General features: G+C 37.4%; 1 protein-coding gene and 1 long non-coding RNA gene across 2 annotated transcripts; one reads left to right on the forward strand and one right to left on the reverse strand.

Annotated features, from left to right (window-relative positions):
- The first annotated feature begins 1,101 nt into the window (after positions 1-1,101).
- On the forward strand, positions 1,102-1,915 carry LOC135635042 (uncharacterized). The gene is made up of 3 exons (XR_010495537.1): positions 1,102-1,241; positions 1,430-1,623; positions 1,876-1,915. It is a non-coding gene; the product is annotated as an uncharacterized LOC135635042 (long non-coding RNA).
- Positions 1,588-13,548, reverse strand: LOC135635041 (MADS-box protein SOC1-like). Its single transcript, XM_065145844.1, has 8 exons — positions 13,322-13,548; positions 13,008-13,215; positions 5,840-5,918; positions 2,712-2,773; positions 2,510-2,609; positions 2,392-2,433; positions 2,251-2,292; positions 1,588-2,069 (listed from the first exon to the last, which is right to left on the reverse strand). Exons 1-8 carry the CDS (start codon positions 13,416-13,418, stop codon positions 1,932-1,934), a joined length of 768 nt encoding a protein of 255 aa, XP_065001916.1. The 5' UTR covers positions 13,419-13,548; the 3' UTR covers positions 1,588-1,931.
- Between the last annotated feature and the right edge of the window lie 521 nt (positions 13,549-14,069).

The raw sequence follows: 14,069 nt of genomic DNA on the forward strand, positions 1-14,069 counted from the left end.
ATTAGATAAGATATATTATGAATATGATTGGATTCAAATTATGGTTATCGATCAATAAAAAAGAATTCCAATTATAATAAGATTTCTGAGAGATGATCTTGATAGAACAAATTCTCTTATAATTATTTATCCTAGATCTTCTGTTCTCGCTTATAAAAGGAAATAACATCTTAAGGACTGATAGCAAGTACGTAAATATGTAGATACACAAATAAGATAATTTAAAGATATACGATATTAGTGAGAGATTATAAGTACTCTCTCATCTCTCCTTTATTCCCAATCTATCGTTTATAACGATCGTACGTAGGATAAGAATCCCAATCTATCGTTTATAACGATCGTACGTAGGATAAGAAGAGAGAAGAATCTAAATCTAATTCTTTTTATATATCAATATCATTATAACTTTTGGATTCGATGATGATACACTCGTAGATCAAATAAAAATTTTCTGAACGACAAAGGTATGCATCATAAATTTGATCTATTATTGTTTAATTTTATATTTTGATATTAAAATTTTTTATATAACATATACATAAGCATGGTTTTTATGTTTACAATTAGTACTAAAATTATGTTTGAAATCAAATACTTTAGATTTTTTGTTAGTGTATTTTGCTCGTAAAAAAATGTTATTCAGTTTTAATTTATGATGCTTGAACGATTTATTTATATTATCAATCTATTTTTTTATTCAATCCATCTTATCACCTATCTATTTATCTATTTATGAGTGATATAAGATTTCTCGTATTTGATTAATGGATCACTGTAAATAATTTGTTATCGGTAATAATATTATTAAGGGCGATGAGCCATGCGGAGCAGCTGCATTCCCAATGGAACGATCGTGCGGTGCAGCAATCCTGCAGCGCTACACAACGTTCTTGCGTATGGGCAACTGTAGCAGTGCCACTACACGTGGCATCTTCATTTGCTATACAGCGCTGCTATGTGCTACGATTACAGCGCTTGTCGGTCGCGGTCGACATCCACTAGACAGTGAAGGCTGTCGGTCGACACGTGTGCACGATCGTGCGGTGGGATAATCCGTGGATGGCGACAAGTCAGCAGCGCACTGCAAAGACGTTCCACTGGTGAGGAACCACGGCAGCAGGGAGTGGCGACCAGTGTGGTTTTCAGTCAGTCGCGTGAGGACAGCCGCTCCACCGCCGGCAACAACGGGTGGCGGGCGGCTTGAACCTGCTCCGAAGGATGATAAATAAGAGTTGAAGGTGAGTTTCTTCCTACTCAGTACAGAAAAGTATTTATCCTCTTCACTAACTAGAGAGAATAGGAAGAGTATGATTGTCGACGGCTCTCTTTCGGCCATCATTCTCGATGCAGAAAAGAGTGCCTTCTTCGGCATAATATAAACTGCAAGAGAGAGCTGTTTCCCTGCTCTGCTGTTCTTGTGATGCAGGTCGTGTGTATCTGCGCTGCTCGCTCTGCAAAACGTGGTGATGCATCGCTGCTACCATCACCATCCTTCATGGTGAATGCAATGACACGAGTTTGCTGTCTGCAGCATATCGACCTTCCAGTCTTACAGCTACAAGTCGAACTGCTACTTGCATGGTGGAGTCTAAAGCTTCAATTGCTTGAGCTGCTATTCAAGTAAGTCGTCTTAGTTCGTCATCTGACGCTTCCCTTCACTAAATTGATAGTACCCGGGAATGAACCATGATTACATTGGAAAGGTGGCTGTGGAAATGTAGCTTAATCTCTACCAAAAAAAAAAAAAAATCTTACGACCAATCCTCATCATCTTTTCTTCTTCGAATTTATTCAATCTGTCCCCCCGGTCGTCTTTTCTTTCCTTTGCTTTTCTTTGGGGAACGACAGTCACTTATTGTCTGTAGCCACCAGCACATATACTGCTATATCTACAACTTGCACGGGCGAAAGGCATTAGCAATCAGCAATCAACGTTGCAATGTGCCGCTTCTCCTTCCTCTTCCTGGACATCCAATGCAAAGCTCTGTCTCAACCTCGGCATATTCACCAGATATGTCGTATGGAACAACTTCCTTGGAAGCAGCAGATGGTAGCTTATGTTGTAACTTGCATTTCAAACATCAACCATGTTATGTCAGTCAATATTGTCAAACCCTGGAAATGCTTTTAACAAATTTAAGTATCGGGACACTTTATTCAGACTGGTACTGCAATAACATGATCCACAAAAAGTTATGTCATTGGACCAATGTAATCGGAATCATAAATGATGGTAAATTGGCATACCTTTTCTCGTAGTAATGTGTTCTCCTCCGCCAGGTTGTTCTCCTGTGTTTAATTACAACATATAAGATAAGTTGATGATCAAATTATAGTAGAAAAAGATAGATGGCTTTTGTATCATTGGGCAGAATTGAAGCTAGCTACCTTCTGTTGAAGCTGCACGAGCTCCTCCTCTAGCAATTGATACTAAAAATAAATCATGTAAAAACAGTTCAGTTTATCCATGTTTTCAGAAGAAAATTAAGATTGTGCGGCGACTTGCCTTCTTTCCTCTAATTTTGCGTAGGCTTTGTTCTAGCTTGATCTCCAATTCACCCAGTTCTTCAATGGAAGATGACTCCAAATTCTCACCTAAGATCTTCCTACAGCATATAATTGGACTTAAAAAATCCCAAACTCCTCAAAATTAAAGTAGCAAGCAAGATGTTAAATCTTAATATCAGAAAGAAAAAACCTAATCTTACCTTTTAGAGGCTTCAAGATGTTCAATCTTCGTAAACAAGCTTGCAGCTTCTTGTCTTGATGGCTTCAATTAGAACAATTAAGTTTAATAATTATATAGAGAAACAATTGCGAATTGTAGAATAATGGGCCGAAAAGCCATTTTAATTTAACACTTCATTGTGGATAAACCATTTCTGAATGTGAATTCTATCAAGAATTCATTTCATAAAGAACTTAATCCAGAAACAATCCTGTCAGAAACCATATATTTAACTAATTACCAATATTACTTTTGTAGATAAAAATTGGATCTCTTCTGCAATGTCTAACGGACGAAATCCCACTGTCATGATACCATCATGGTTTCAAGTGCACTCGACAACTTATTGAAAGTAAAACACCTTGCTTGACCACATAACTAACTCTTTTTTTTAATTTTCTTGACAAAAGTCAGTCATATTACCTACTTTACCAGATAAAGACCCACAATTGCGTTCTGTTTGTCAAAATCCAGAAGCAGAGAACACGAGGAGCATAATAAAGAAGAGAAGAAATTTCTTTCAGAAAAGCAATTTCCCTGTCCTTGTTTGGATAACAATAAGATGGAAAAGATCACTTGGAACCTTTTTTCTTTCTTTAAATATCACTCAAATTACGAAAATAATGGGCTTGAAGATGGATCAGATATAACTCTCTCTCTCTCTCTCTCTCTCTCTCTACCATCTAGTTTGCACTGTTTCCCTTTTTCTGTCCAACGCCGGAAGGCAAACTTGATAGAAGATAAGATTTCCCCAACTATACGAGGAAATCTCTCTGTTCAGAAAAATCCTCTATTCTGTTGAGGGAAATCCTTTTTTCCTAATTTGTATAAATAGGAGAGGGAACATGTTAATGGATTGAAGCATTTTCATTTCTTCAATAAAACTTTTCTCTTCTTCAATAAAGCTTCTTCAATAATTGTTCTTATCAGAGTCTTCTTCCTTGCGGATGTAGGTAGCTCTGCCGAAGCCTTCTTCTCCTCTTTTTTGTTCAGTTAGAAAGGGCAGTGCTGCTGCTTACCTCTCCTCCGGTGTCGTTGCTTCCTATTCCGGAATCAGAGACTGCTCGGCCACCTCCTACCCTCACAAGAACCTCGCCTACACTACCGTGGTGGTCGTCGTCCTTGCAACTGCTCCTCGGCCAGTGACCTCTCCTCCTCGTTCCCATATCTCACTCGAATAAGAAGTGTTGTTGCCGCCATCCTTACCGCCACAGCTAAAGCTGCCTTCCTGCAACAATAGGAACGATTGCAGTTTTTACAGCTTTCATCTACAACCGCTTCCCTCTGCCGTAGCAATTTCTCTGCAATTGTAACTGCTCCAGATTTTTTTCTTTCTTTCTTTTCACCTAATCACTGCAGATTTCTTACTCATCACTGCAGCTTCCTCGCCCATCGCTGTAGCCTCCTCTATAGTGCATCGCTGTAGCCTCCTCTGCAGTTCATCGTTGCAGCCTCCTTTGCAACGCATCGATCTACTTTTCTCCTCCTCCCTCCCTCCTATATCTTTACATCTTTTGTAAAGATCACTTCAACCATCACAAAATATTTGGGATGTCTTCATTTTCCTCTTCCGATATTCCTATCCCTGTTTCTGCAGGGACTCTGAGCACTTTTCAAAGTCTTATCACCATCAATGCTGCAGCACTTATTCCCTTCAAATTATCCAAAGGCGGCAACTACGCATCTTAGCGATCACAACTTTCTAATCTTCTATTTAGCTATGATCTCCTAGGTTACGTTGATGGCTCTCTCCAGTGTCCACCTGAAATGATCAACATCCCAGGTGAACCCAGCCTAGTGCCAAATCCAGCCCACAAACTATGGTTACGTCAAGATCGCCTCATCCTCCAAGCTATTCAAGTTTCCGTTGCTGGATCCATTGCCCCGCTGATATCCTCATGTACGACTGCTGCAGAAGCATGGTGCAAATTACAAACAACTTTGACAAATCGCTCGCGTACTCGCATGCTCGGACTTCTCTCTAATCTGATGAAAACGAAACAAGAGGGAAGTACTATTGCTGATTATCTGCAACATATCAAAGTTATCATCGATGATTTAGCTTTGATAGGTCATTCTCTTAGTGATGAAGTCCTAATCCATACCCTCAATGGCCTAGGAGGCGAGTACAAAGAACTAGACAATTACATCTTATACATTTCATAGTTTCTTCTACAATTTCTATCTTTCTATATTCTTCGTTTAATTTTTATCATGGTATTAGAGCAGTGAGAAAAGCGAAGTTTCGCTCTTGCCTTTGGCCAGCGACCAACGTCGTTGAGAAAAGCGAAGCTTCGCCCTTGTCTTCGGCCAGCGACCAATGTCGCTGCAGCCACATTCTTAAGAGCCTGTGCCCTTACAGCAACAGCAATCGCAATAGTAACAACGATCTGCTCTTGCCCTACTCACAAAGTCTCTCGCTTGTAAACCATTCTTTGTATTGATCCAAGATTGGTATCCTTATCAGGAGCACCATCTTGTAAGGGCATGATAGAAGATAAGATTTCCCCAACTATATGAGAAAATATTTCTATTCTGTTGAGAAAAATCTTCTATTCTGTTAAGGAAAATCTTTTTTTCCTAATTTGTATAAATAGGAGACGGAACATATTAATGGATTAAAGCATTTTCATTTCTTCAATAAAGCTTCTTCTCTTCTTCAATAAAACTTCTTCAATAATTGTTCTTTATCTTCTATTATTTTCATCAAAACTGTCCTATATGGAACAATTACAAAATGCTTGAAGACCCAAAAGAATGCAGTGTCATAAGGACTTCTTTGAATGCACAATTCTCAAGATCACGAATGTCTAAGATCATCTTCCAAATTGAATCATGAAATCTGTGTTCAAAGATTGTTCATTTAGAGTTTTCCCAGTAAAAAAAGGTTTGTTCTCTCTTTATCCCTAAATCCACTCGTAAATTCTTTCCTGAATAGAAGAAGATGCCTTCATCCAAACAGACACTGTGTGCCACTCTAAAGCTAGAAATTAAGATAAAACCTGTAAGTTTATGGCAAAAGAAACATACTTGATTCTCATGTTCTATGGCACTGCTGCTGCTAGAAATTAAGATAAAACCTGTAAGTTTATTGCAAAAGAAACATACCTGATTCTCATGTTCTATGGCACTGCTGCTGTTACATTGTTTCGCATGTGCTTGATAGCGCTCAATAGTATCTCGCATGCTACAGCAATCAAGAAAAGATAAAAGCACGTCACCCTTTGCTACAGAACTGGGAGAGTAAAGATATGGAGAATACTGAATCAATGATAAATAATACACTTCACCATTGGAAAATCATTCTTGCAAAAGTTAAATGAGTCTATATGGAAGTAATTCATAGTAATTATACAAAAACTTGTATATGTGCTAATTTTTGTATTCATGCCCTGTCATGTCCTACTTTTATATATATACATATACATATACTTATACATATATATATATATATATATATATATATGTGTGTGTGTGTGTGTGTGTGTGTGTGCGTGTGTATATGTATATACATACATATATATACACATGTATATATACATATATGTATATGTATATATACATATAAATATATATATATACATATATATACATATAAATATATATATATATATATACATATATATACATATATATATACATATATATATATATATACATATATACATGTATATATATACATATATATACATATATATGTATATATATCATATCATTGACCTCATATATATGCCCATAATTCATAATTCAATAGTTTAGTTTAAGCAATCCAATTCCACTACCAAAACTCATAGTTCCACCCACTGCATCTTAGGTTGGTTTCACAAGGTTTCACTAAATTATACTAAGGAGAATTATAGATTTGTTGATGGATGTGATGAATCAGTTAGGATTATTATTGCAATAAGAGATAAAAGCAGACACAAGAAAACTTTCATAGAAATAACAAATGGAGATCTGAATACTTTTAGTTTATCTATCAGATACTGTCCAATGGAAAAGCTTGGAAAAATTCTTTGCATTTCGAAAAAAAAATCTATCTCAATAGCCTCTGATAAATTACAGCAGATTTTAGAACCACATTTTTTTTTCAGAGGCATGTAAATGCTATTCTCCATTAAACAAGAAAAAAAAGTCTGCCAATGGTTTCAAAAGCACTTGAGAAACAAAATCTGAAGACTCCTTGGTACCTAGTGCCACCTAGGAAAAGAAATGATATCATGATCAAGGCCTTCACCAATCAAGGATTGAAATTGAAATATGTAACTCGAGACTCATACAGTGCAAATCATTTATTTTGTAATTAATTTATTCAATAATGTTGGATGATATGAGACAGTAGGTCCAATAAGTTATGATGCTGGCATCCATCCAAGATTCAAATCCTTGATGACAATAGCTTTCCTAGTTAACTAGATTTATTTTAACAGGACAAATTGTGGATGATAGTTAATCACTCCAAATCCTACAATCTTTAGCTATCTAGACAATATCCATCTAACATGAGGATTTACCAAAATATTGTGTGCATAACAAGTCTGAGAAGATGCAATGGTGGTGAAAATGATACTTCAAATACGTCTGCTATAATTTCACAACAAAAGCAAGATGGTCTGCATTGCTTAATTATAAATTGAATTAATACCTATATCCAATATGTTGATTTGGTAAAATTTGATTATAAATTCTGAAAAGTAGCAATTATTTTTCTGCATTTCATGTAAAATTTCATTTTAGCTATGATTAAGAATGGCAAACTCATACCAATGCTGTCACAGCAACTACAGTATATTTGGCTATCAAGATGCCAAGAATTATTTGTAGCTAGCTATATCAAAACCTGACATAACTTTGAAGGATGCTAAGTCACTTATTATACAATTTTTTGATAGAAATATTGTTATCTCTTTTGATAGTAGTTTTTTGTTAGTCCCTTTGTCTCCACCCTTTTGACTTGTACATGCTATTATAGGTGTCATAAGCAATATAGTTTCACGATTTTCTCACCAAGCATTTTGGTTTATCACATGTTGTGAAACCGCTAACTAATGGCTAAAATAATCATCATTGCTTTTGTATTAACAAATAATTATTGTTTTATTAAAAATAATTGTCTAATACACGAGGCTCTTGTTGATGCAGGACTTTGAGAGGATCAATATATGATGTATTTCTCCTGCAAGTAATGAGGTTATTTCCACAATCAAATATTATACATTTGTTCTGGTAGAAGTAAGATTTATGTAAAAAAACTTAAGTCAACGTAGTTGCATCTGGTTAAATAAGTCAATTGCTTGATCAACATAATCACTCCTGAATGGAGCAGCTAGGATAACCTTTCTAGAAGAAATGAACAAAACATGCCATATAAAAGTCCAAACTAAGCTTTCCAAACTGCTTTGAAATTCTAACTATAATAAGTTTCCTCTGCATATATCAGACTTAATCCCAAAATTTCTTTAATTACTATTTCAATTTTGAGAGATGATTTCTCCTGATCCAAGGTTCATTGGTTTGAATGGAGCCGCTTCTATATCAAGTTGTTCCACCAACTATATTTTATTTGATAACAGAAAATGAAATCGATTATTTGTTAGCTCCTCGATTAGGTTGTTCTACCAAATACAAGTGGTACGTACCAATCAGAGAGAATACCAGTATGCGGATAGTTTTCTACCGGGTGGTATCAGTATTTTGATGTGTATCGAGTGATACGAGGTCTGTACCATACAATAACGAGTAAAATCCGACCATTACCTAAGTGTACTGATCAGTGTGCCATAGATTTCAATCATTACCGAGGTGTATCGGTCGGTACACCGAGGATTTCGACCATTACTGTGGCATACCAATTGCCTTGATATTTTTGAATCATTATCTCCATATATTTTTTAAGATTTTTTAGTTTTTTCTGGGTGTACCGTCAATACACCATGATGTACCATCGGTACATCTTAGTACGTACCATCGATACACCATGATGTACCATCGGTACATCTTAGTACGTATGAACCAAAATTAAGAATCTTACTATATTTTATTTGATAAAAAATAAAATCATTTTTAATTAGTGGAGTAGGTTTTTTTTTCAAAGGGTTATAACGAAGATGAGATTTGAGACCAATATCATGTGATAAACTGTCAAAATTTTTACTAGCTGACTTGCTTAGTTCACATTCTCTACCAAATATAAAACACAAACGATCATCATGCCATTGGACTATGTAAAAAAGATATAACACAAATGTTACATACTTATAAGGTCTCAATTTCAATATATGGATCCAGTTTCACTAATCTCGAATCTAATAAGAAATTGGGTAGAGATGAATAGCCATATCCAACTCAGTAGCTTAATGGATCATGCTTTGAGGATCTAAAACCGAAAAATATAAGGTTTATGAGTTACAGGATATCAGGTCCTTTGGCACCCATTAATCTTTATTCACTGCCTCAGAAGATGGTGATATCATGTAAATGGTCTATTTATTTATCCAGCGGAAGATAGAATCATAGTTGTAATTCACATGGAATCATAGTTGAAGGAGCTGTTCGTTGAACCTCCATTTTCCTGGGTACTAAGGCCAGTCGGTCTATGTATTAGCCTACCCACACTATTATATCATAGTGCCAATTTACAAGTCCAATTCATACTTTTGTGGGGAAATAATCTAAAATACTGATATCCCTATTAAAAATTGAAAATCTTATGCAGTAGGGACAGTAATCTTGATAAACATGAACCATACCAGCATATGGATTGTCTATAGATTGATAGAATGATTTAGTACAAATTATGGTTCCTATAAGATTGCCAAATAAGTTATTTTTAAACGTCAGATGCATCATTAATCCTCATGTGACACAGCGGTTATAAAAGGATGTCCTTCAAGTCAGCATGGCTCACTTTATTTGCTCGCAATGTTGGGAAGAATCAAGAGTTTTAATTGGCAATAAATTCTCCACGTAGTTGAAAGCTGTCATTGACATTGATATAGTTCAGAATCATGATTTCTAATTGATGTATATAATATGGGAAGAGAAAATCACATCTTTACTGTGCATGGAATTTGATCTTTCACAAAATTAAACCAAAACATAGAAAGAACTGATGAAGAAGATACATAAAACGGAGAGAACAATTTATGAAGGTGCTATGCTCATCAAGACTTTCAGAAGTATCCTTAGGTCCCTAAAGAATGTTGAAGATGTCAAGGAAGGAATATTTGACACTCAAAGATCAAGTACCATACAATGTATTCCCAAGGATCAAGGTTATGAAAATATAAAAAGGTGGATTATCAACAACACAAACAATCTAAAATTTTTCACTATGCTCACAACATATTCATTGAAGAGGCAAACACCAAGAATAGTATGAGGAACTTGGCATCAGTAGGAACATATTGTTCATGATAACACTAATAATTCGCATATTTGATGCACTTATCTAGTAACAACTGTTATCATCCTTCACTACAAGGTCCCTTCTTTAGCTTGAATTTCATGAAGGTCCAACTAACACAGAATTTTATTAAACACTTATCAAATGTGTTTAATATTGAATCAGCAAAGAAACAGTCCTATGGAAAAGATCAGTGGCCAAAAAGGTTTACGTGAGAATAGATAGATAGATAGAGAGAGAGAGAGAGAGAGAGAGAGAGAGAGAGAGAGAGAAGCAAACAACTAAGCCTCAAGCCTGCAATTTTTCAGTTTATCAGGCTGTAAACCAAGTTGATCTCAGTTCAGAACAGAATTCAGTGCACATTCAAACAAACGAGCTTGAGACCAACCATGTTTACTCGCTTCCGACCTTGTGACTTAAAAGAGCAAGATTAACTGATAACATTCAAGATTAACTAAGTCCAAGATCAGTTCAAAATCTATCAAGCTGAACCTGCATTGAGCTAAGGACTTGTCGAGCTAGCTTGACATCATCTAGGTCTGTAATTGTTTATGCACATGTTTGAGAGGCATCAATTTTTACTCATTTACTTTTATGCATTTTTTATGCACGTGTTTGAGAGAGATGATGTCGAGCTAGCTTGACATCATCAATTTTCACTCACATCAGTGTTGTATGCTATTTTCTTTAAAGGAATGGTTTTGGTTCTATTCTCAATTTACTTTTGGTTATATGGAACCTGAAGTGTACAAATGGATTTTTCAAGCAAAGTTCGTCTGATGACACCAAAGCATGTGACTAAAATTGGCGCAAGTCTAGGTTGTTATTGGTTTTCCTAAAGTTCTCTTAAATTAGACTCAAGAAGTGTTCTAGTTATTTAGAGGTGCAAGGCTACTGTCCCTGACCCCTGGGTACCTAATAAAATCATCAACTCTTTCAACGAAATAAATTGAAATATTTGTTTTATATGTTCCTTTTGATCAACTTAGTTCCAAGGGTTGCATATACATACATGCATGTTACGGAACAAGAAACATTGCCATCTTCTTTTCTTGTTGCTATTTAATCAGGTTTTACCATTCATTTTTCTATACCAATCAAGACCTAATATTTGTAATTTGATATCTAAAGTCTAACCTTGAAGGGACAAGCTTCAGATAGGTTGTGGCTTTATACATGCAACTTACCATTTAGAATCTCTGAGTGGTATGGAGTTGGCATCCACTTCTTTCATTATAAGTGCACCCAACCTAAGAACATCATGCTGCTTATGTCTTAAATTGGGATGTAATTTGGTTCACGATTACCTTGCAGCTACATGGATTTGAAAGATGAATCCCCAACCCTACATCTTTTGATCATATAAAAGTTCTAAATTCTATGGAACCTATAATTGAATCATATTTGCATCAATGTCTAGGATGAAGAAGATTATATAACTTATGCTGATGAATGAGTGCTAGCAAAAATAGACTAAGGAAATTATTTTAAGCCTCAACAGTTTTGGATTTGGTTAAATTTATAGAAGGTAATTTTTCGCTAGATGAAAGATGAAGAAAAGATAGAGAGAAACAGTAGCTGAAGGATCTAGCAAGTGATATAATCAATTAATAAGTAGGAAGACACCCAACATTTTTCAAAACTTCACACACGAGTGCTAAGATGCATAACAGATACTTTTACCTTCACAACAAATTGAAACAATTTTGTGTTCTAAACAAACTGATAAATGCATATACTTATTTTATATTTTAGATAGCTGTTCCACAAATTTATGACTGAAGTAATTTTATGATATAATAGAATGCATATTAAACTTTCCTAGTCTACCATATCAAACATATTCAATCTTACTACAACTGAAGTGTAAATAATCACTACTTTTTTTATTCTCGGATATAGAAATCATCATTTCATACGATAATGAAAAGGCTGTCTGTGGAATAACTGGCTTGCACATTGAACCCTATACAAACCAAAGTTACAAGCAAATGCTCCATGTGAAAGTACTAAGTAGTTGCAAGGTACTAGTAAAAGACAATAAAAGAAAATTCATTGTTTTCGGTCTGAGAACACTAATGTCATTGTACGCAAAGGTACAACATAAGATTACTCGTAGATATGCTAACATCCTCCACAAGTCCTTGTGTTGTAACTGACTGAGAGAAAACTAGCTTCTCTTAAGCTGTGGCACAAGTCCTTTTCTTGTTCCTAAATAAACGGCTTGTTTTCTTTCTTTTTGCTTCTTTCCTCGGTAGTTCTCATATGCATAGTTATCATAGGGAGTCTTGTATCGGTTAAGTTCTAAAATGATATCCATTATCTTTCCTTCCTGTGGCGGAGGCACCCGTACTACAGCTACACTATTTTATGCGCTGGTACGAGTGTAACTTGATAAAGCTTTTTCTCAAAGGGAAAAGAGGTTGAATCCAACCGAAGAAAGCATTTCAAACAGAAGAGCGAGTACGTACGTACTTCATCCTTAAGCAGATAGCTTTACCATTTGAGAGAAAAGAAATGATAACAGAAGAGATTCGTCCGGTGGGGTGCCAAGCAGAACGTAGAACCAAGCTGAAGAAAATGAAGAAAAATATAGGTATAGCGAGGTATGATTAGTTGGAAAAGAGGAAATCGATAACCTAACGAAGTTTCAGACGACCGAACTAAGATCGAACGGAAATAAGGGTTAAGGGAAATATGGGATTTCTTAGTAAACGGCATCGGATTATAAAGGATGAAGGAATAAATAATAGGGTTCACGCGACCAAGGCCTTAGGCTCGAAGCACTTGGCTGGTTTTCGAGGTCGATCATGAGGAAGAAGAGAACAATACAGCGAAAAATAGGAAAAGAGGATGGAGGAAAAGCAGGACCTGGAGCTGGCGAACTCGTAGAGCTTCCCACGGGCGGAGAAGATGATGAGGCCGATCTCGGCGTCGCAGAGCACCGACAGCTCCAAGGCCTTCTTCAGCAACCCGTTTCTCCGCTTGGAGAAGGTCACCTGCCGGCTGGTCGCGTTCTCTATCCGCTTCAGCTGCGTCTTCCCCCTCACCATCGTCGCCGTCGCAGCCACCCACCCACCTACGCCAAGATCCCCAGCGATAACCAACCACACGGAGGAGAGGGGGGGGAGGGGGTGGGGAGGAGGAGGAAGAGGAGGAGGGCAAGGGAAGAGATGAGATCTCACCAAAAATGGCAAAGACACTGGATCGGGGAGTCTTCTTGCGATCGAGCAGACGACTCGGAACCACCGTGTTTTTCCTTATTCGTTCCTCTTTGCACATCCCAAAAGAAACTTAAAGGAGCGGAAAATGAGGAAAAGGGGAAACCCTCGTTCCGTTCCGATTAAAGGTAAAAACACGAGTCACATTTTTTCGCCTCCTCCTCTAATCGTGGGGTTGTTACAATTTGGGAGTGGCGGTGAAGGTGTGAAGGTAAACCGAGGACGACTCTCTTTCTATCTTTTGTCCTCCACCTCAGGTATGCATCCGGGTGGGTCGGTGCGGTGGTGGGGCCCGCCGGTTGGGACATGGGGCACCACCTCGTACAAGAGTCGTAGGAAGCGCGGGCCGGCGCCGCAGGTACGCGTCCGTACTCTTCGGCCCTTGATGCACCGACACGTAGGCGTACCGCGTTGCCTCTCGCCCAATGGAGAGGTCGGGCGACGAAAGCAGGACGCAGCGGGTCACGTGGCCCCTCCTCCTCCTCCCCTTCATTTATCCGCCCCTCGCCCCAGCCAAACCCACCTCCAACTCGAGTTCGCTCTCCTTGGGTTAGGATCCTCTCCAATCCATGCCGCCACCCTGTCTTTAACACTCAACCCCCCCACCCCCCCCCTCCCCTCCCCAATCTGCCGTCTACCGACGGCTGAGATGTGATACGAGAGCGAGTGCTGTCCGTGAAGCGGCAGTACAAATTGCAGCGCATCTCCTCCC

Source organism: Musa acuminata, chromosome BXJ3-4 (assembly GCF_036884655.1).
Source record: "Musa acuminata AAA Group cultivar baxijiao chromosome BXJ3-4, Cavendish_Baxijiao_AAA, whole genome shotgun sequence".
Taxonomy (NCBI): Eukaryota; Viridiplantae; Streptophyta; class Magnoliopsida; order Zingiberales; family Musaceae; genus Musa; species Musa acuminata.

Coding starts and splice junctions, on each gene's coding strand:
- LOC135635041 (XM_065145844.1), bottom strand. CDS start 13,418: ATGTGCAAAGAGGAACGAATAAGGAAAAACACGGTGGTTCCGAGTCGT. Junction 2,774..5,839: donor CCATAGAACATGAGAATCAG/GTATGTTTCTTT, acceptor TTCTAATTGAAG/CCATCAAGACAAGAAGCTGC. Junction 2,610..2,711: donor CATCTTGAAGCCTCTAAAAG/GTAAGATTAGGT, acceptor TATATGCTGTAG/GAAGATCTTAGGTGAGAATT.